General features: G+C 43.6%; 2 protein-coding genes across 2 annotated transcripts in view; one reads left to right on the top strand and one right to left on the bottom strand.

Annotated features, from left to right (window-relative positions):
- The first annotated feature begins 21 nt into the window (after nt 1-21).
- Nucleotides 22-23,156, top strand: LOC134665457 (dnaJ homolog subfamily C member 1). The gene is made up of 8 exons (XM_063522432.1): nt 22-249; nt 745-893; nt 1,740-1,911; nt 12,403-12,629; nt 15,123-15,285; nt 16,227-16,451; nt 17,110-17,259; nt 20,164-23,156. The coding sequence occupies exons 1-8, from the start codon at nt 118-120 to the stop codon at nt 20,293-20,295; spliced, it is 1,350 nt and encodes a 449-aa protein (XP_063378502.1). The 5' UTR covers nt 22-117; the 3' UTR covers nt 20,296-23,156.
- LOC134665529 (hemocytin) overlaps nt 23,082-23,373 on the bottom strand; it is a 94,893-nt gene continuing 94,601 nt past the window's right edge. Inside the window, exon 83 of the mRNA XM_063522504.1 lies at nt 23,082-23,344. Within this exon, the coding sequence (XP_063378574.1) occupies nt 23,241-23,344 (104 nt within the window). The 3' untranslated portion in view covers nt 23,082-23,240. The remainder of the gene's footprint in view (nt 23,345-23,373) is intronic.

Below are 23,373 nucleotides of genomic sequence, written 5' to 3' on the forward strand. Positions count from 1 at the left end.
ATATCACTTCAGCCAAGAGCCAGCACAGCTGGGCTGGCGAGATGTCAATTTTTTAACAAACTTCTAAAATAATGCAAATTTTATAAATTAATTCCTTGTTAATTATATTCGCGCGTGATGCGGCTGTGTGCGTTTCTGTTATTGTCGCTGGCTCTGGGCGCCGCGGCCTGGGACGATGGCGATTTGGAAGTGTTCGACGTGGTCGAAGAAGTGAATCAGAATTTCTACGAGTTGCTCGGAGTTACACAGGTAATGTTGTCGGCGTAAACCTTATCAATGTTGTGTTTATAAGGCCACACTCAGCTGAAAAAATTTTTGTAACTATATGAGATCCTTATCATCAATTTTTTCATAATTAGATTACTATACTACTAAGTTACTACCGTATGCCTGTTGCTGTTTTTTTACTAAAACAATCTATATGACGACCGGCCTAAGGGGTAGTGACTCTGCCTATGAAGGTAATGGTCTTGGTTTCGAATCCTTGTAAGGGCATTTATTTTTGTGATGACACACAGATATTTGTTCCGGAGTCGTGGTTGTTTTCTATGTATATATTGTTGTCTGAGTACCCACAAAACAAGCCTTCTTGAGCTTACAGTGGGGCCTAGTCAATTTGTTTAAGAATATCTGTATAATTTTTATTTATTTTACCTTGACTTTAGTCCATTAATTGTGTACAAAATTTTCATCATGTGCAAAAAGAGTAATCGAAATGGAATTGAATCTTTAAACTTGCTGCAGGAAGCTACACCATCAGAAATCAAGTCAGCGTTCAAGAAGCTGACTCTCAAACTACACCCAGACAAGAATGATGCCCCGGACGCAGATGTCCAGTTCAGGAACCTGGTGTCCGTACACAACATACTCAAGGACCCTGGAAAGAGAGAAAAGTATGTATGGCAGTAGTTGTTATGCACAAAAATTTTAAATTATTGTTGCAAGAGACAGAGTAGTTAGTTTTTGTAGTTTAGGACTATCTTATTATCACTATTCCTTATAAAACAAAGTCCCCTTCCACATCTGTCTGTTTGTGTGTTTGTATGTTCGCGATAGACTCGAAAACAACTGAACGGATTTTCATGCGGTTTTCATTTATCAGTAGAGTGATTCTTGAGGAAGGTTTAGGTGTATAATTTGTTAAGGTTTTTTGTTTAACCCATGCCCTGTTTAGCCGGGGCGCTAGTATTAGTGTAAACCCAAAACACACATTCATGTTATTATTGGAATGGAGTTCCTTATCGGACGGTTGGCGGATAGGGGCTAGGTGAAAAAAAAGTAAGATTTTGCCATCACAGCCCCTATGTTTGAGAAAATGGACACGAATAACATGAACATAACTGAGTATAACTGAACATAAATAAACACAAATGAATATAAATAAATAAATATTATAGGACATTCTTACACAGATTGACTAACTCCCACAGTAAGCTCAAGAAGACTTGTGTTGTGGGTACTCAGAAAACGCTATATTACTTAAATACATAGAAAATACCCATGACTCAGGAACAAATATCTGTATCATCCTACAAATAAATGCCCTTTCTGGGATTCGAACCCAGGACCATTGGCATCACAGGCAGGGTCACTACCCACTAGGCCAGACCGGTCGTCAAATAAAAAAATATAATAAATAAATATAGATGAACATAAATGAATATGAACATAAATGAACGCGTCACCACCCTTACTTAATTCACAACTTGGATTCTGTGCCTGAAACTAACTTTTTTCAGGTACAACGAGGTCCTCAAGAATGGTTTGCCAAACTGGCGTTCAGCAATATACTATTACCGCCACGTCCGTAAGATGGGTCTGGCCGAGGGCTCATTTATCCTGTTCGTCATCATCACCTTTGGGCAGTATGCTGTTGGCTGGGCGGCTTATGCTGAGAAAAGATTCACTGCGGTAAGTCATCAGTAGCTTGTACCACAGAGTAAAAAGTAACAGTGGACCGACGCCTTTGATGTTTACGTAAATGCCGACACCCCACAGGGACACAGGGTTGTCAGACTTTTACACAACTTATGAAACTACACAACGGGACTTTATCGCGTATTTAAGACCTTCCATTCCTCTCTGTTAGTTGCTCTTCTTGTCCATGTCCATGTTGTTGTTGTTTGTTGTTAAAGTCAAAGTCAAAGTCAAAGTCAAAGTGTTTTTATTTGTGAGTATATGTCAAACTGATTACAGTGGCGGTAAATAAATATTTGTAGCACTATACCCTGCCTGAAGGCGTACAAAAACTTGAATTATTTTCTTACATACTAACATGCGAAATTAATTTACATATCTATATATATATATATACCTAGTTATTATTAATATAAAAGTCATATCAAATCAGAAGCATTAATATTATACAGCAAAAATTCAGAAATAGTGTAAAAACAATTATCAATTAAAAATGTCAGTAGTTTGTGCTTAAACTGATTTATGGGTAACATTCTGAATGGGACAGGCAATTTGTTATAAATCTTACTAGCTAAGCAGAACACACTTTTGCGCATTAGGGCAGTTTTTGCGGAAACAGGAAAGAGATTCTGAGGATACCTGGAATCTCTAGCAAATACCTCAGAGACCGTCCTGAATAGTGTCGGGTTTGTTTTGATGTACATCGCAATCTCAAAAATGTAGAGGCACGGCAAAGTAAGAATTTTCAGTTCTTTAAAATGTGGCATACAGCTATCTGTTAGGTGAAGCCCTCGAATCGCTTTCACGCATTTCTTCTGTGCCATAAAGACGGCTTCCCTGTTAACTGAGTTACCCCAATAAATGATTCCATAGCGTAAGGTAGAGCCAACGAAACTGTGATAAGCCATCATCACAGCCTCTGTACTGACTTGCTTGGAAAGCTTGTACAAAGCGAAAGCATATTTATTTAATTTTTTACAAACGGTCTCAGTATGAGCTGTCCAATTTAAATGATTGTCAATCTGGACTCCTAAAAAACTTGTGTTGCTTACTGATTCTATAACTGTTCCTTCATAATTGCAATCAATGGGTCTCATTACTTTTCTTTGATAAAAATGCATTATTTTTGTTTTATTTAGATTTATTGTTAAATTATTGTTCTTGAGCCATTCAATTATAGTATGTAAAGTGTAATTAATTTCATATTCATAGTCTATATCATCTTTGCAATCAATTACTACTGTGCTGTCGTCGGCGTAGAGTACCATTGGGTACTTAATGTGTCGAGGAAGGTCATTAATATACAGCAAGAATAAAAGCGGACCTAGCACGCTTCCCTGCGGCACTCCATACACTAAATTTCGTTTATCGGACCTGTAACAGACCTGTCTTTGTGATTTAAGACATATCTGTGACAGTTCAGTGTACTGCTCTCTACCACTTAAGTACGATTTCATGAGATTCAATACATTGCCACGAATGCCATAGGCACTGAGCTTCTTGAGTAGGATTGAATGATCGACGTAGTCGAATGCCTTCGTCATGTCCATATATATAGCACATACTTGCTCTCCTTCATCCATTTTTACTACAATGGGATGTAATAAATGAAATATGGCCATATTAATGGTTTTTTGCTTGCGGAAGCCTTTTTGCTCTGATGCAAACAGGTTATGTTTTTCTAGAAAACCGTATATTGCTTCATAAATAACTTTCTCAAAGATTTTAGAGAAGACTGTGGCAAGGGCAATAGGTCTATAGTTCGCTAGGTTCTTTTTATCGCCCTTTTTGTGGAGGGGCTTTACAATTGTTATCTTAAGTTTATCAGGATAGATTCCTTGAGAAATACTTATATTTAATATGTGACTTAATGGATATGCAATAATATGTGATACATGTTTAACTACTTTGGTGCAAATTTCATCGTAACCTACACTATTCGTATTCTTCAGTGAAGATATAATTTTCATTACGCTATGTGGAGTCGTTAGTCTAACATATACGGATTGGGGACAATTAATATTTATGTTCTGATAATCTGTGCTTTGGCTACTACACTGTATTTGATCGACAAAATAATCATTAAATGCATTGGCTATTTTCATAGGTTCAGTAATAAGCATATCATCCTTTATTACCTTAGATATCGGCTCTTTTGGAAAATTTTGTTTCATTTTATTAATGACTACAAGTATAATAATGTTACAAATATAATCATCATCATTTCAGCCTATATACGTCCCACTGCTGAGCACAGGCCTCCTCTCATGCGCGAGAGGGCTTGGGCTATAGTCCCCACGCTAGCCCAATGCGGATTGGGGACTTCACAGACACCTTTGAATTTCTTCGCAGATGTATGTAGGTTTCCTCACGATGTTTTCCTTCACCGAAAAGCTAGTGGTAAATATCAAATGATATTTCGTACATAAGTTCCGAAAAACTCATTGGTACGAGCCAGGATTTGAACCCGCGACCTCCGGATTGAAAGTCAGACGTCATATCCACTCGGCCACCACTGCTTCTGCTGCACTGCACAAATATAATACATAGTCATTATTACGGTTTACTAACGAATGGGCCAAAATCGTTTCCCAAAGTATCACATCCCAAACTATGTTTCCCAAATTATCATTTCCCAAAAAAATGTTTGGCAAAACAACTTATCGCAAATTTTCAGTTAGCAATAGTCTTTTTTGGCAAGTTATTGTTTAGCAAATAATTAATTGGACAAGTTTCATTTTACCAAATATTATTTAGTCAAATGTATCATTAAGCATAACTTACATGTCCCAAAATATTGCATGGCATACAATTTACATACCAATAAAGTGGAGACTGCATAATTTTATTTGTCTAGTATTTAACTGATCATTACATATACATAGTAAAATGTAACGTCAAAAAAAAACATTCTTACTGCCAAAAATATGTAGTAGTTAAATGATCACTAAAATTAAAACTCCATTTTAATGTAAAATGACAACCAAATTTGTTACATCTTGCTATTCTATTAAAGCAAATAACACCAAAGTAATCATTGTAACCCAAAAATAGTAAATAACCACCAATATTCAAACCACATTTTAGTTTAAAATGTCATGCAATTTTTTTACATCTCGTTATTCTATTAAATTAATTAATCCACTTCGATGACCTTTTTTTAGTACATAGAATTTCGTTTCTGTAAGGACCGCAGTTCTAACCTTTTTTTTTTTTTTGAGGAGGGGAAAAATGCATTTACGCATACCACTCGGGTGCGGGAACGGACCCGAGTGGTTATGTGGGACTCCTTGGGCTGATGAGACCCAAGTCTACCCACTAAACAACCCCCCCGTCTGCCGTCATTGAGCTGTGACGGTGGGCTGTAGGAACGCTCGCGCTTAACTTCTACAGCCCACCAGCTCTGGTCCGTGTTGGCAGACCATCGCCTCCGGAGGCCCTTGATGGCCTCGACTTTGTGTGGACCGTATCTAGGTCTACGGTCGCCCTCTCAGGGACCGCGTGTTTGACGGATGACAGGCGTCCCCGTGCCTGTCATCCTGCGGTCAACCTACGGAGGCAGGCGGCGGTCATGTGCGACCCGTCTGCGTCGAGCACGCTTGCGGCGCCGTTGGTCAGCCATTGGGTCGGACTCTCTGGCGCGTTCCGCCATTTCCTTCTGCTGGAGAACGTCTTCGCAGAAGGTCTTAATCGCTTGCCAAGAACCTTCGCTATCTACCATGGCCTTGACCACGGCCGGCAGCGACAGGTCCGGCCCCACTTTTGCAATCAGGTCGTCTCGCTCCGGCCCCCACACTGGGCACTCCTCCAGTGTGTGTTGTGCGGTGTCGATTGCTGCGCCGCATTCGTGGCACTCCTCTGTTGGCTCTCTGCCGGCAATTTTGTGCAGATATCTCCCAAAGCAGCCGTGCCCCGAGAGAATCTGCACGAGCCGGAAGGTGAGAGCGCCGTGCGGTCGTTCTAGCCACTGAGACATGACCGGTCGGATCGCCGCAATTGTCCGGACTCCCGCGCTTGGTCGCTCGAGCCGGTTCACCCACTCATCAATTGCCTCGCGAGAGAGCTCTTCTCGTTTTGCCTCGATCTCGCGCGGTGCTGGCCAGAAATCCCGGGCCCGCGCCTCCTCGCGCCAAAAGAAAACTGACGCAAGGGCTCTCGCGTCCAAGTCCCATGGCAGGGATCCAGCCAGCACGCATGCAGCTTCACCGGAAATTGTCCCGTAGCCCCGTATGGATCTTATCGCCATCACCCGTTGCGCTTGGCGCATTTGGGTGACGTTCTTGCCACTGAGGCCGCCAGCCCAGACTGGGGCTCCGTACAGGGCCATCGAGCGTACGACTCCCGAGTACAGACGCCGGCATGAACTTTTCGGGCCCCCTATATTCGGGAGCAGGCGCCCGAGCGCACCAGCCGCACCCAGCAGCCTCGGAGTCAGCCGCTCGAAGTGGGCCTGAAAGGACCATCGGCTGTCTAGGATGATGCCCAAATACCGCATGGTAGGCTTGATGGCAATCTGCACGCCTCCCACGATTATATTAGCCCCGGCCGGGGGCACCCTCCTGGGCCCGTGGAAGCAGATAGCCTCCGATTTGTTCAAGGCGACCTCTAGACCAAGCCGTCTTATTTTGCCTACTGTATGGGCTACGGCCGCCGTGGCCAGAATAGCGGCTTCTCTGAATGAGGCCCCCCGCGCCGTCACGAGTGTGTCGTCGGCGTAACACACCAGGTTGACCCCGCGCAAAAGTGCTCCCCGTAACACCCAATCATATCCGATGTTCCACAGGAGTGGCCCCAACACTGACCCCTGTGGAACACCGCACACCATTTCCCGACGCCCCCACTCATGCTGCCCGGGGAAGGCCACGAACCGCCGCAGCAGGTAGGCCTTCACTATTCGGCTAAGATGGTGGGGCACTTGGTGGTATAACAGCGCCTCATATATGCAATCCCAGGGGAGGGTGTTAAAGGCGTTGGCAATGTCTAATGACACTGCCAAGACGACCTCACCCTGGGACACTGCATCCTCCGCCAGTTTCTTTACCCGCAAGATCGCATGAACTGTTGAGCGACCCCTGCGGAATCCGTACTGGCAATCAGCCAGGTCCGGCCCTTCCGTCATTAAGTGCCTGATAAGGCGGTTCGCAATAATCCGCTCAAAGAGCTTGCCCACCTCATCAAGCAACACGATGGGCCGGTAGGCCGCCGGTGAATCCGCAGGACGACCTTCTTTCCTCAGGAGTACCAACCGCCCAATTTTCCAGGAGTCAGGAAAGCGACCCTGCTCGAGACATGCGCTGAAAAATCGACGTAGCTTTGGCTCAAGGACCTCCATAGCTAAGGCCCAGGCTCGACCTGGAATTCCGTCCAACCCAGGTGCTGTGTTTTTGGCCCGTAGTCTAAGAACCGCTGCTCCCAGCTCTCCCTCGGTGACAGGGGGCGTCTGCATTTCTCCTTGCCGCTGCCTCTCAGCTGCCCTAGGTGGAGCCATAGGAGGAGGACGTTGCCGAGGCCTGTGCGGAAATAGAGCCACAACGACGTCGTCCAGCAGCTGAGGTTGGAGACTCTGCGTCAGCGGGGGGGCCCAAGGCCGCAGCTTCTGCCTAACAAGCTTGTACGGCCTTCCCCATGGATCCCTATTCAGAGTCTCCAGAAACTCCTCTCGTGACCGGTCTATGGCTTGGGCGATGGCGGCTTTTAGTGCCACTTTTGCCTCCTTATATTTTGTGTACAGGGCCACTTCTGTTTCTTCGTCTCTGTGCTGTCGACTCCGTTGTCGCGTGTACTGACGCCTCGTGAGCACGCACTCCTCGCGCAACTGCGCAAGATCTGGAGACCACCAGTACACGGAGCGTCGGGGAGAGAAGGCCTTAACTCGAGGCATGGCCGCGTCGCAGACCTCCGTCATGCAGTTGCGGAACCATTCAGCTTCCGCCTCAACATCAACCAACTCTTCAGGTTCTGTTGTCCATGTTTGTACCATGGCCGCCAACTCTAGGGCTTCTCGGTCGAGTTTTTTGAGTACCCAGCGTGGGTAGTTTTCGACCGGGTTATTCCGTCTTGGGAGAGAGGGCCTAGGGAGTGCAGAGACACCAAACCGGATGTAGCGGTGATCTGACAGGGTCTCGACATCCACCAGGACCTCCCATCCCTGAACACGGCGTGCCAGGGCGTCGTTCGTAAACGTTATGTCTACAATAGAGCCGCCCTGTTGGCGCACGCACGTGTTTGACGTTCCTTTATTTGCGACTGCCAGGTTGGCGGCAATTGCCCACTCCAAAAGAGTACGTCCCCGTGGATCCGTCACTGGGGATCCCCACGCTGCATGTTTTGCATTAAAATCGCCAGCCACGATGACCGGGGTGGGATGCAGCCGACCAACAAGAACACCGACCTCAACAAGGAAGCTCTCAAATTCCGCCAGAGTTTTGTTTGGAGAGAAGTATGCTCCGACTACCGCCAAATCCCCACAGACCGCTGCGACGCAGCCGTGACCTTTTATAACGCTCTTGAATGGATTCGAGCCGGCAGCGCTCCGCGTAGTTATGGCCACGGTTCCGTCCAGATCCCCAGCCCAGTCGATTCTGTCGGGGACTTTATAGGGCTCCGCTACTATAGCAATGTTGATCGACCACTGTGCCATGCTCTGGTGGAAGAGGTCCTGGGCCTTGGCATCGTGGTTGAGGTTCCCCTGTAAGAATTCGATGGTCGCCATTTAACCGACGGCCATATTTTGAACCTCCTCCGTCGCGACCTGTTCCATGGCGGGCGACTTGACCAGCTGCGAGGGGGCCTGGGGGCTATTAGCAGCTTTGTTCTTCCTACTATTCCCGGCAGCTCTGGGCGCAGTGCACGCCTTGCTGCTTATTCTGTGCTCCGATGGCTTGCCTGCTGCCGCACACTCGGCACAGTATGGTGCAGCAGTGCATTGAGCCGCTTTGTGACCATCTTTGCCACACTGGAAACAGCTTTCAGACCGGTCCGTTTCCGCCTTACATTGCGCCCTTACATGCCCATTTCTAAAGCACCGGAAGCATCGTAAAGGCCTCTTCTGTAGCAGCTTCACTTGCGCAGAGACCCATCCTACCAGTAGGCGACCCCCAGCCACTATCTTCTTTGCAGCTGCGATGGGACATTGAACCCACACTGTACCGAGCCCTGAGAAACCCTGACGTATTTCTCCGGCCTTCACCGTGTCTACAGTACAACCTCCCGTTCGAGTCACCGCCTCGACCACCTCATCTGCGGACACCGACTCGTCCAAGCCAGTGACGCGAATGTCAACGGTTTTAGTTGGCCTAGACACCCGTACTTTCTCCGCGCCGAGCTGCTGTTGGATCGCTTCAGCTAGTTTGTCGGCTTTCACCCCGCTAGATGCTCCAGGGACCTCAAGAATGCACGCTCCGGTAGCCGCTCGCCGGAAACGCAGTCCCCCAGAGATGTCCATGTCTGTCAGTTGGACCTTGGTTCTAGCCTCCGCAATGACATCTTTGTATGTGACGCCTTTCTCCGCAGCTTCTGGTTGTAGGGTAAGCACAACGGCTGCAGAACGTGGAGCTTTCAGCTTTGCGGCTTTTGCTTTTTCTGTTTGCTGCGACGGGGCCACGCGCTGAGCCGTCTTCCGCTTGTTTCCCTTGCTCGCAACCACATTCCAGCCCTCTTTCATGGAGGCGGGGGCAGGAGGCAGCGAGCGGGGTGCGGGGAAGTCCTTTGCTGACTGGTTCGAAGTCCCACCTCCCTTCTTTTCCGCCTTTTTGTTGGCCTTTTTTGTAGCTCCAGGAGCTGGAGCAGACTGTGGCTTTTTGGTGGCATCAATCACTTTTTTCCCACTGGTGCCAGCAGTTGCTCTCGCCGCAGAAGAAGCTGTGGATGCTGCAGCCTGCTTCTTATTGTCTGCTGCCAATGCCGGTCGCAGCTGTTTAGCCGGCAGCAGACGACCCTCGGCCTCTAGTCCGTCCAAACGTGCGCTTATAATCGCTCCCACCTGGAGAGCCACTGCACGCCTCAATTCCTCGTCCAAGAGAGCGGGCGACAGTTCAATCGTCGGTTGGCTCTTGCCTGACGACGACTTTCCCTTCGGGGCCGGCAGCGTGTCCAACGTCATCGATTCTGGCATGTCTGCGTCCTCGCCTGGTCCGGAGGGCAGAATCTCCCGCGCAGGACTCTCCCTCCGCTTCCCTCGCTCTACTTCTGCCTTTAGTTGTGCCAGTTCCCCGCGGAGGCTGGCCATCTCCTCTTGCAGGCGACTATTCGCCGCCTGCAGTTGGCGAGTCTCGTCTGAGATCGTGCGCTCGCTTAAACTGTCAAACGCTTTCGCGATAGTTTCCGCAGCCTGTTTAAGGGCCCGCACATAGGTTCCCTTTAGATTCTTTGATGTTGAGGCCACGTTCTTGATAATCTTCACGTGGTCCGCCACCGATTTGGAGAGGTCTACCGCAGACTTCTCATTCACGTCTTCACAGACTGAGGGTGATTTGGAAAATCGCGTGTCCCGCAGTCGTCTTGCCACTTTTGCCTGGCTTGCAATGTCCAACTCCGCCTCTATCTCGAGAGCCTCTCGTTTGGCCTCGTTGAGGGCTCTCTTTGCCGCTGCAAGGCCAACGTATTGGCCCGTCGTAGGTGGACGTCCCCTTGAGCGCTTGATCTTTTCCTCTTGACCTTCTGGCTCAGAGGAGCCCAATGCCTCCCTGTCGTCCAAGGGAGGCTCGCTTGCCTCTCTACTGGCTCTTTTTGCGTCATCATCGGCCCAAAATCGCCGCTTATTCGACCCCGCAGAGGAGTTCGAGTTCGACCTCGACCTGACCGTTCTTATAGAGCAGTCTGACCGCTCACTCTCGTCAGCACTTGCGAGCATATCTGCCACGCTTTCCGCCATTTTTTCAGCGCCGCTCTCCTTAAATTTCCGGCTGCGCTTTTCCTCTTTTGAGCCCTTTATTTTGGGCTTCCCTCCTACGTTTTTAAATTTTATTTTTAGATTTTTCGATTCCATACAGTTCCCACGAGTATGGGGGATATAAGTGGTCCATCCAAGCGGTGCCCCCTGCACCTGGATAAGCCTTAGCGTATCCCGTTAGAGTGTCGGCCGGTACACTAACGGGGGAAGCACTAGCGACTGACTCCACTTCAGCCATGCATCCTCTCGCGGTGCTCCGCCGCTTAGGATTAGGAGTGATTTTTTATTGAGGTTTTCTTCCTCGCAGCCCAGCCGATTAAGGCAAGACCCCCGGTGCTTGTCCGAAGCCGCAAAACATGACTACGACCCCGACACGAGCAACGGTTGGTCCGGCGTCGACTATATGTCGAATGCGCTTGGCACAGCGCCGCACCCGTCACAACCATTTCTGGAGCGACCCCCCTCTACAGATTTTGGACGGCCCAAAGACCACCCAGTCCCCCCAGACCAATAAGTCGACAAAAGTCCTCAAAAGAGGTAAGACCCAAATTTGGCCTGGACAGCCCAAAAAGACCGCCAAACCCATAGCAGCCTTGCCGGCCACCGCCACCTACTTGACCGAAAACGGTCCCTCTAACGAGGTTTACCCACCCCCCCGGCCTCATCCACAAGGACCTCTGCTGGACAGAGAACCTGTGGAGAGAACCCCTCCCCCCCCCACGACAGGACATTGGCAGCAACGGTAAGCAATAACTTGGAAACCAAGAGATTACTTACCGTTGCCCCCGGGGTGCACCGTCCAAGAACCCTTCCCTTACCCCCGGATCACTCGGATCAAGAGGAACGAGAAAGGACCTGGCACTCTGGGAGGTTTCCTGTCCGTAGCACCCCACCGCAGTTCTAACCTAACCTAACCCACTTTTCTAATAGCATTTCGATTCTGTGAGGGTGACAGTTCTAACCTAACCTAACCCACTTTTCTGATAGCGGTTCCGTTTTGTGAGGATCGCAGTTCAAACCTAACCCAACCCACCCAAATTACGTAGAATTTAACGTACCTATTATAACATAACAAAAAGTACTTTAAATAGAGATGCCTATTTGTCAAATTTGCGAAGTGACAATTTTGACCAAACATCTTTTTGGAATATAATATTAGACAATAAAAAACGTTTGCTAAATAAGTTTTTGTCCTAATAACATTTGACAAAGTAAAATCATGCCAAATGATAATTTGACCATTTGAATTATATGCGAAGTGTAACTTTGCTAAAGGTTCCTTTGGGAAATGAAACTATTGCGATAAGTTTGTTGGGAAGTGAAATTTGGCGAAATGTATTTGGCCGAAACGAAAGTACACCCATTATTACATTACTTATGTAGGTACATTTTAGTTGTGCAAATGAGTTTTAGCAGCGCGATCCTGTACCTACATTGCGCTGCTAAAAACTCATTTGCACAATAAAATGCATTTTGTGATGTAAATCACAGAGATAAACAACATTTTATTTTCATTTTAATTTTTTTTTATATTAAATTTGATGAATTCCAAGTAATTAATTTTGTGTATCAAGGGTTGAACATTTTGTCACCAGGAGCAAATCCTAAACAGCAGAGGCAAGAAGCACTCAAAGAAATCCGGTTTTGACACCGGCCTGGCCGAGATCCTGGACCAGCTGCCCAAACCCAGCATCAAGGACACCCTGCCCTTCCAAATACCGAGGCTGATCTGGTGGAGCATAGTGGGTATACCACGAGGGATCATGGAGTTGAGAAGGCAGATGAAAGAGCGGGAGGAAGAAGCTAGGAGGCAGATGAAGAGGTAAGGATTAAATATTTGTTAAGCTTATATTTGATACAAGACTCCCTGCTCTTCCAAATACCGAGGGTGATATGGTGGCATAGTGAGTATACCACGAGGGATCATGGAGTTGAGAAGGCAGATGAAAGAAAGGGAGGAAGAAGCTAGGAGGCAGAAGAAGAGGTAAGCATTAAATGTTTGTCAAGCTTACATTTAAGATACAAGACTCCCTACTCTTCCAAATACTGACGCTGGTATGGTGGAGCGTAGTTGGTATACCACGAGGGATCATGAGTTGAGAAGGCAGATGAAGGAACGGGAGGAAGAAGCTAGGAGGCAGAAGAAGAGGTAAGCATTAAATATTTATCAAGGTTATATCTAAGATACAAGACGCCTTTCCCTTCGAAATACCGAGGCTGGTATGGTGGAGCATAGTGGGTATACTGCGAGGGATCATGGAGTTGAGAAGACAGATGAAGGAACGGGAGGAAGAAGCTACGAGTAGGAGGCAGAAGAAGAGGTAAGCATTAAATATTTATCAAGCTTATATTTAAGATACAGGACACCCTGCCCTTCCAAATACTGAGGCTGGTATAGTGGAGCATAGTGGGTATACCATGAGGGATCATGGAGTTGAGAAGGCAGATGAAGGAACGGGAGGAAGAAGCTAGGAGGCAGAAGAAAAGGTAAGCATTAAATATTTATCAAGGTTATATCTAAGATACAAGACGCCTTTCCCTTCCAAATACCGAGGCCAATATGGTGGAGCATAGTGGGTATACTGCGAGGGATCATGGAGTTGAGAAGACAGATGAAGGAACGGGAGGAAGAAGCTACGAGTAGGAGGCAGAAGAAGAGGTAAGCATTAAATATTTATCAAGCTTATATTTAAGATACAGGACACCCTGCCCTTCCAAATACTGAGGCTGGTATAGTGGAGCATAGTGGGTATACCATGAGGGATCATGGAGTTGAGAAGGCAGATGAAGGAACGGGAGGAAGAAGCTAGGAGGCAGAAGAAAAGGTAAGCATTAAATATTTATCAAGGTTATATCTAAGATACAAGACGCCTTTCCCTTCCAAATACCGAGGCCAATATGGTGGAGCATAGTGGGTATACCGCGAGGGATCATGGAGTTGAGAAGACAGATGAAGGAACGGGAGGAAGAAGCTAGGAGGCAGAAGAAGGGGTTAGGATTAAATATTTATCAAGCTTACATTTAAGATACAAGACGCCCTGCCCTTCCAAATACCGAGGCTGGTATGGTGGAGCATACTTGGTATACCACGAGGGATCATGGTGTTGAGAAGACAGATGAAGGAACGGGAGAAAGAAGCTACGAGTAGGAGGCAGAAGAAGAGGTATGCATTAAGCCCCTTAATTATACTTTTATTAGCAAACCTTTGTAAAAAATTGTCCCTTTCTAACAAACACATATGTCGAAATGGCAGATAAGGACAAACAATTCGCTATTAAAGGATTGTTAGACTTGATAAGTGTTTATGAATAGGGGAGGGGAGGCCTTTGCCCAGCAGTGGGACACTTAACCAGTTTATGAATAACGCTTTAAATATTTATCAAGGTTGTATTTGTCCTTTCACTTTTTATAGATGATGAAAACTAGTTTTATGTAACAGTTTATTACACAAATCAGCAACAAAATAACAGTTGGGAAAATGTTACAATTTCATCTGCGATTTCTACATAGGCGTTCGAATGAAAAACGTCTTAAAAAGTGTATCTTTTAGCAATTTAGCAATATGTAATTGTAATGTATTGGTACTGTTTTGATAAAATAATACCCAGCGGAATTAAGTAAGGCATAGAGACTTTTCAACCAGTGGTCATTTTTAATTTGTTAATGCATTGTATAATTACTAAATTGAAAACTTGTTTGTCTCTATAGTTAAGCATGTGTCTTCTTCTTATGTTATGTGGGGTCGGCACAACATGTTTTTCTCTTTCATTCTTTTCTGCCTTTCGTCACTTTAGCACTCACTCCTTTCTTTCTCATATCCTCATATATTGGTAAGCTTGTGTATTTCCCGGGAACTTTCAGCAAAAGAATCACCATAAATACAAATTTGGAAACATGGGCTTTACCTATAAATGTTTAATTTTTTTCAGACCTTGTACTATTTTTAGGGTTCCGTACCCAAAGGGTAAAACGGGACCCTATTACTAAGACTGCTGTCCGTCTGTCCGTCCGTCTGTCTGTCACCAGGCTGTATCTCACGAACCGTGATAGATAGACAGTTGAAATTTTCACAGATGATGTATTTCTGTTGGCGCTATAACAACAAATACTAAAAACAGAATAAAGTAAAGATTTAAGTGGGGCTCCCATACAACAATCGTGATTTTTGACCGAAGTTAAGCAACGTCGGGCGGGGTCAGTACTTGGATGGGTGACCGTTTTTTTTTGCCTTTTTTTGCATTATGGTACGGAATCCTTCGTGCGCGAGTCCGACTCGCACTTGCTCGGTTTTTTAAATCTGGGCTTTGCTAAACAGGGAAGAAGAAGAAAAAGCGAGAGCGGAGCGCGACGCGGCCGCCATGGAGGAGGCCAAAGCTAAGGGCGCGCGCAAACGGCGCGGCTTCGTGCCTCCAGAACGAGAGTGTCTTCTAGACCCCGTGGCGGCTGAGGATGACACCCCTGCGCCGGAACCCGTTAAGGTTAGTAGTTTAGTACCATAGCCCACACTGTTAACTGTCCATCAGTCGCCCTTTTTACAAGCTTTTATTTACTTTCACCTGACCGTTGTCTGTAATCAAATCTTGCAAGTTAAAGATCCACTTCCCGGTGTTCGATTGAGCTGAAATTTTGCATGCATGTATAAATCGGATGACAATGCAATATTATGGTACTATCGAGCAGATCTGATGATGGAGACAGGAGGTGGCCATAGGTACTCTGTGATGAAACAACGCAACCTAATTGTGTTAGGGGTTTTTAGAATTGTCTTGATGAGTATTAGTTGTCTGTCGTAAGAAAAGTACAGTCAGCGATAAAAGCTTGTACCAAAAATGAAATTTTTGCAAAAACTTATTACAAAAGGCATTAGGTCCACGGATAGACAGTTAAGAGTGTCGCTGTTTGCATAGGTACAAACAGCAGCACTTACTTGTGTGTATTTAGCTTAGGAGCTGAATTAAAAACTTCGGCTGACTAGATTAGCAGATCTTCTTTTCGTATAAAAGGATCAAACTTCTTAAAACTAAATTTTTGTCTGCCAATGCTTTGCCGCTTCTAGCCCTCCGAGTGTAGCCCTCAGAAGACCTTCCTCAGAGCACGTCGTTGAGCACAGAGAACACTATCTCATGTGTATTGTTGTCTGAGGGACTCCTCGCAGGATGCCTTGTCCTTGTCGCCCAATTCCCTATCTCAGAAGATTATCTTTTGACCGCCCAACTCCCGTCCTAAGTATGTTGAGAGCTTTCCATACTGCCCACTTTTCTTTTCCCCCTGGAGGTAGGTGTTCCGCAGCTGGTATTCGTAGCGATATGTATCTGATTAGCAGATGAAATGATACCAGGAATAGCAAACAAAAATTGTCACGAGTATATTTTAGGCCCTAAAATAAAATTTAGGGGGTCCTTATACTTTTTTTTCCCAGGCGCCAGTGATAACCGGCGGTCTCTGGACGGACGACGACCTCGCCGAGCTCATAAGATTAGTAAAGAAGCACCCCGGGGGCTCCGCGGCACGCTGGGAGAGCATCGCGGACGCCATGGGGCGCTCCGTGCCCGAGGTGACGCACATGGCGGCCAAGCTCAAGGACAACTGCTACAAGATACCGGGCCAGGAGCCCGAGCCGCTGCCGGTCGAAGTGCCCAAGAAGGTAAATCATGTGACGTTGGAACTGGAATCTTTCACTTTGTAAGGCTTATATCTTTCACTTTGTGAGGCTTAAATCTTTCACTTTGTGAGGCTTAAATCTTTCACTTTGTGAGGCTTAAATCTTTCACTTTGTGAGGCTTAAATCTTTCACTTTGTAAGGCTTAAATCTTTTACTTTTTGAAAGGCTTAAATATTTTACTTTGTGAGGCTAAAAAATCTTTCACTTTGTAAGGCTTCGGAGAACTTCATTCTTTAGAAATCTTCCAGAAGTTTGTGAGAATTTTTCCGACCTTTTGCAACGTGCACAGCATTTGTATTATTAACAGATCTTCGGGTAAGACGTTTAAAGTTTTTTAAACGTCAACTTCCTTTGTTGATTGTAAGTCTACAGTGTACGGGTTTTACATTACTTTCAGATCTATATTGAATGCAATCGATGTAATGAGTACTAAATTCAAATAGAAGACGCTTGTTTAAGTTTAATTATTTACTAAACCTAAAATCGTCATGTAAAAATAGTTTGCTTACATAGTAAGTCAAGGTATAACAATTTAAGTCTGCTCCATCGCCCACACTGTTAACTGACCATCGATGGACCTTATTACAAAAGGCATAAGGTCCACCGATGGACAGTTAAGAGTGTTGTTTATTGTCCGTAGGTGAAGACTCGGAAAACAGAAGAAGTGAGCAGCGGGAACTGGTCGCAGCAACAGCAGAAGGCGTTGGAAGCAGCTCTGGCCAAGCATCCCAAAGGCGGCGCTGGCGACCGCTGGCAGAAGATCGCGGCCGCCGTGCCTGGCAAGACCAAGGTAGGTCTACTCTATCCTTCTTTCTTCTGAGCGGAAGGGGTTGGCAGCTCTAGCAAACCATCCTAAAGGTTCAGGGTATCGCGGGCAGAAGATCGCGGCCGCCGTGCCTGGCAAGACCAAGGTACCTACTCTATCCTTCTTTCATTATCAGAGCAGAAGGGGTTGGCAGATCTAGCCAAGCATCCTAAAGGTTCAGGGTATCGCTGGCAGAAGATCGCGGCCGCCGTGCCCGGCAAGACCAGGGTACCTACTCTATCCTTCTTTCATTATCAGAGCAGAAGGGGTTGGCAGATCTAGCCAAGCATCCTAAAGGTTCAGGGTATCGCTGGCAGAAGATCGCGGCCGCCGTGCCCGGCAAGACCAGGGTACCTACTCTATCCTTCTTTCATTATCAGAGCAGAAGGGGTTGGCAGCTCTGGCCAAGCATCCTACAAACTCGGGCGACCGCTGGCAGAAGATCGCGGCCGCCGTGCCTGGCAAGACCAAGGTAGGTCTACTCTATCCTTCTTTCTTTATCTGAGCAGAAGGGGTTGGCAGATGTAGCCAAGCATCCTAAAGGTTCAGGGTATCGCTGACAGAAGATCGCGGCCGCTGTTTCCGGCAAGACCAAGGTACCTTTTTTTTTTTTTTTTAAGAGGGGAAATGCTTTACGCATACCACCCCGGCGCGGGGACGGGCCGGGATGGTTATGTGGGACTCCCTGTTGTGGGCTAATGAGACCCCAGGTTTACCCACTAAAACCCCTCTGTTGCCGCCTCGCTGCTATACGGCGAGGTCCCAGGAACGCCGAAGTACTCTTCCGCAACCTCGCCAGCAAAGACCAAGGTACCTACTCTATCCTTTTTTTCATTATCTGAGCAGAAGGGGTTGGCAGCTCTAGCAAACCATCCTAAAGGTTCAGGGTATCGCTGGCAGAAGATCGCGGCCGCCGTGCCTGGCAAGACCAAGGTCGGTACTCTGGTATCGTCTTGGGTCGTCTCATTCGTTTTTCGTCAAGTTCTTAAATTAGTCCTATTCTGCTTTCGTCACTCATTCGACATTGAAAGCCACCGACGATTGTGACGAATGTAGAATGGGTGACGAAAGCAGAATAGGACTAATTTAAGAACTTAACGAAAAACGAATGGGACTACCCAAGACGATACCGGTACTCTTTTTATAATAATTATAAACTTTAGTGCAACGTAATAAGGTTCATTAAAGAAAAAAAATATTATTTTGCCAAATATCCAACCTTACATCTTCAGCTTCATACGTTTTCAATGGTCTAATTACAAAACATCTGTTTAATTAAACGTACATTCATTTTGAATACAATCATTTTGTTCAGACAGTTTATTATTAGTATTATTACCATAAAACCAATAAGTCGTAGACAACATTTTTTAAGTTATTCAAACTCGAGACTTATGTGTGTGACTTAAAGTCTAAATTATTATGCATATCTTTATTATATTGAAGTAAAATATAAACGTGGATAATTAACAAAGTTATAACGTCACGTATTGAAATCAAATTGTTCGTGACGAGAAATAGCAATCAGTCACACTTTTACAAACTAGGAGCCGGTTTTCGATAATGTTTTCGCACAATGTACCTAACTGACATTTCAATTTCGTCTCAAGTGCTTATCTTATTGAAAAGTGAAAACTTTAAGACGATAAGCACTCAGCGGGACGATAAAAAATATATATTGATCCGAAAAAAAAACAACATAATAATAACAGATGATATACTAACAAGTATAAAATCAATGAGGTTGCATTGTTTTAATACCCTAATTGATGTCTACCTAAATACACACTCGTAAGTTTTTCCTTTTGGTAATTAATATTTTTCTACCTGAGATACAGGATTTTCCTAGTTCAGGTAGAAGTCATTGAAAAAACGTACTTTATAAGATATTCTTAACCTAATGTTAAATGTATGACTATGTTTTTTAAATAAAGATATATATAATACAAAGTTCCTATAGTCTTCTTTTTACGAAGATAAGCACTTAACAAGACGATATTTACGCTGAAATCAATGAGGTTGCAATACAAAGTTCCAATAGTCTCCATGACCAGATCAGTTTGACTTACCGAGGTTTACAAAATTTTAGCTCAATCTGCAACCGAAAAGTGGGTCGAATTTGTGTTGTATGCTCTCGTTGTACAATATCGATCATCCTTTTTTTACTCAATCAATTGGGCCACGAAATAGTTTACAAACAGAAATGAAAGTGAATCTAAAGCGTTCGGCGTGACTGCACACCAACTGACTAAATATTATGTAATTTAAAATTTGTTGTGTCTATGAAAATGGACCTTAAGTCACCTTTTATTAGGATCTCTTTTGTGTCTCACTGTTGGACGATGTGTAAAGAGTTACAATTTTCTTGTGTTTTTTTAATTCTTTAGTTCGGGTTCGTGTTATATGGTTGCGCTTGTTTCGTATGCGATAGAAACGAATGTACTGTCTACTATTCGTACTAATACATTATATGTCTGTTGCAAGAATCTGAATATGCTACGTTCACATCCTCAACATTGCTTAGCTTGATGAAACATGTTAGTCAGACCAAGAAAAGTCTGCAGCGATTTTGATAGCCCACGCAGTGCAAGTGTTATTTATACGTCATAATTTCATAGAAGTTTGACGTTTAAAATAACACACTGAGTGGGCTATCAAAATCGCTGCACTTTTCTTAGTCTAACTCTATTTGGTATTGATGAATGAACTGATTATTTGAGTTTTAGGAAAGGACATCAGGATTATTCAGGATAATTTTTTATTACGAAAATCATCCTTTAATGGGGGTCGGAATCTATTATAGATGTGGTATATGGACATACTAGTTTTTTGCAGACGAAGATTTTTACAAAATTTAAATTAATTCATTTTGTATTATCTTATTTTCAGGAGGAATGTATGCAGAGGTGTAAATATCTATCAGAAACTTTAAGAAAGCAGAAACAGAAAGAAGAAGAAGATAGACTAAGAGAAGAGAACGGAGAGCAGAGCGACACGGAGGGACAGAACGAGGAGTCATAACGAATTAGGTTTTGGAAATTGATCTCTTTACCATTGACTTAAGTGTCATTATGGTGCGGCAGGATTGTAATCCAATTATAGGACAGCAATAATAGTTTGTTGGATTATTAATTGCCGATGTATTATTTTAGGTACTCGCAAGAATTACTACATAAAACAAAACCACGTGGCTTATTTGAATAATGCCTCATCGGCATACAAAATCGTCTCAAGGTTTGGCATACTATTAACCTAATATTTTTCAGTCTTGTAGTAATATTAACCTAATATTCTTTTTTTTGCCACTGTATGTACTACTTATATTTGCAAACAAAACATCTTGAATTTGCTTATTCAATAAAAAAAATAGCATAGATTAAAAACTATTATAGATTCAGTAAATCATAACTTTTAAGAAGACATTTTTGTGTCAATGAAGTCATACGGTTTTGTTGGTATACGTACTATTGAATAGGTACCTAAAATAACAAACCATGGTAGAGTTAGACCAAGTCTGCAATGATTTTAATAACACACGCAGTGCAAGTGTTATATTTTATAGGGTAAGGTGTTGGCAAATATCATTTTTTCGTTTGACGTTTAATATAACACACGTGTGCTATCAAAATCGTTGCAGACTTATCTTGGTCTAACTCTATCGTCTTTATCGCACTTAAAAAATGACGATTACTTTACGTCACGTCCTGATCTTGTAAATAGTACTGTATCCAACTGTATGTCTGTATACTTTTAAGTTTTTTACGGTTTGACATTTACCGGGTGTGGCCCCTGTAACACGAGCAAATAATTAAAACATAGATTGTACTCCTCAAACGGTGACACTTTTGTTCAACAACTTTAAAAAATTATGAAGTAGTTAAACTTCCTATTTTTCATACAAACTAAATATTATCTTCAATGGAGGCCATCGCCATGCCATATCATTTGTGATTGACGTTGCTTGTCATGCCTTAAAACATAACAAAATCGCAATACATTGCGCCTTAGAATAAACTTAAAAGTGTATTAGAAATCAAAACCACAAGTTATTTTTAAAAGTTGCTGAACAAATGTTGGTCAGTATAAGGAGTACAGCCTACAGTTAAATTTTTTGCTCGTATTACAGGTCCACACCCGGTATATCAATAACCCGCCCAGGGTTCGCGCGGGTTACACAAAACTTTAACAAATTTTAAACCTAAACCTTCCTCAGGACTCTATTGATAGGTGAAAACCGCATGAAAATCCGTTCAGTAGTTTTTGAGTTTACCGCGAACATACATATACACAAACAGACAGACGCGGCGGTGGACTTTGTTTTATAAGGTGGAGTGATTTGACTGTGAACTTTAGCCTCCTACTTATTTAAAATACGTACAAATGACCACGTGAACTAAATCTTGTTTTAATATTCCAGCATTGCTGATTTTAAGAAGTAAATGTGATTCCATTTAGTTATGCTATGCCAAATTAAATATAAATAAAATAGTCTATAAAATTGAATTTCCTGTCATTTATACAGTAAATAACATTCGTCAAAATTGAATGGATTTGATATGTTTAAACATGTAGACAGTGTTAAAGATTACTTATTACAAATAGCATTTTGGCACTACTTTGAAAAAAAAAGCTGTTATCTTGTTCTGTCAGTCAAAAGAAAAATGTGGTAGGTATGTATGGGATGCATACAGAGTTAGGTACTGCCTTTGAGATACGAGATTTTTTTCAAAGTAGGCACATTTGTTTTTAAAAGCGTAGAAGATTATTTATGACGTTTGTCTTTTATTTTTTGTTATAATTATCTGCTCGTGTCTCTCTATATTTATACCACTACGTCCACTACGTCCTACACAATAGTCTCAAATTTCAAATCGTCGGGTGACAAGCAAAAGTCACTAAGTACTATCAAAAAATTAAAGTAACAATGCACTTTATTACACTTGTAACACGGTTTATTGTCTAATAATTTCAATGGTGTTAGTTAGTGACTTTTGCTTGTCACCCGACGAAATGTACGCGTAAAGTTTTTTCGAATATGGCTGTTGTGAAATTTATAAACATTTTAGTGTTGAAGAATTTACAATTTTTGCGAGAATATCAAATTCTATATACATGTAAACCGAAGACTACGTACAGCGTTCAAAAGTGCATGGATAGATGTCGACCGTAATGCCTTTATATTACGGTTGAAACATTTCCATGCACTTTCGAACGCCAGTGTACATGAACTTTAAACTTTTCGACGCCAACGACGGATATATCCGAACCGCTCGTCCAACGCCAAAGACGGATTAATCCGTCACAGACCACAGAACAATATAGACCTACGTGCATATGCATAAAGTTCAATTTCAGTTTCGACACTTCGGTGTCGTGGCGTCCGAGTGACAGCTTTTGTGTTTGACACGGCGTCGCAAAGGTTAAAACAGTCTAGGTATTTTTAGTTTAGTCTATATTTTCTGCCTAAAGGATGATATTTGTTCTTATCAGTCACATTCATATTTGAGTTTGTTAGAAAAAAATGACGGATACATGCTCTATGAAAAAGGGTCTATAACTTTTGAATATATGTCTTCCAAGTTAAAGAAGAGATTTTGTTTCTTTGCTACAATATTCTTATTGCGTTATATGAAGTTAGTGAATTCTTCTATAGTAAAATGTTCATCAAATCATCATATTTAGGTCATGACTTATGGACTATTTTTTACTTTACAATTACATTATAGTTTATGGCCTACATTTCTTTACTTCAGCCCAATAAACAAATCTAAACGCTCTTTTCTGTTGATGCAATTGAAACCAATTAATTTAAAAATAAATGTTTTATTTACAAAAATACATGTGATCAATATCTGTCTCTTAAATACAAATTGTTATTAAAAGCTTTTGTTTATCTTTTCCCTTTCCCCATTAGATAATTCTCGGCTGGTTCCCTGAGAATTCTCGTGTGATTCTCGGCGTGGTATCTATCTGCGAGACTCGGGCGCCATTCTCGCGTAGATCTCTGGGATATCGTAGTCGTACTCTTCACGTTTCTCCGTCGTTTTTACTCCGTTTTTGACTCCATACCCTGGAATCATACAAATTGCTTTCACTTTT

This window comes from Cydia fagiglandana, chromosome 6 (assembly GCF_963556715.1).
Source record: "Cydia fagiglandana chromosome 6, ilCydFagi1.1, whole genome shotgun sequence".
Taxonomy (NCBI): domain Eukaryota; kingdom Metazoa; phylum Arthropoda; class Insecta; order Lepidoptera; family Tortricidae; genus Cydia; species Cydia fagiglandana.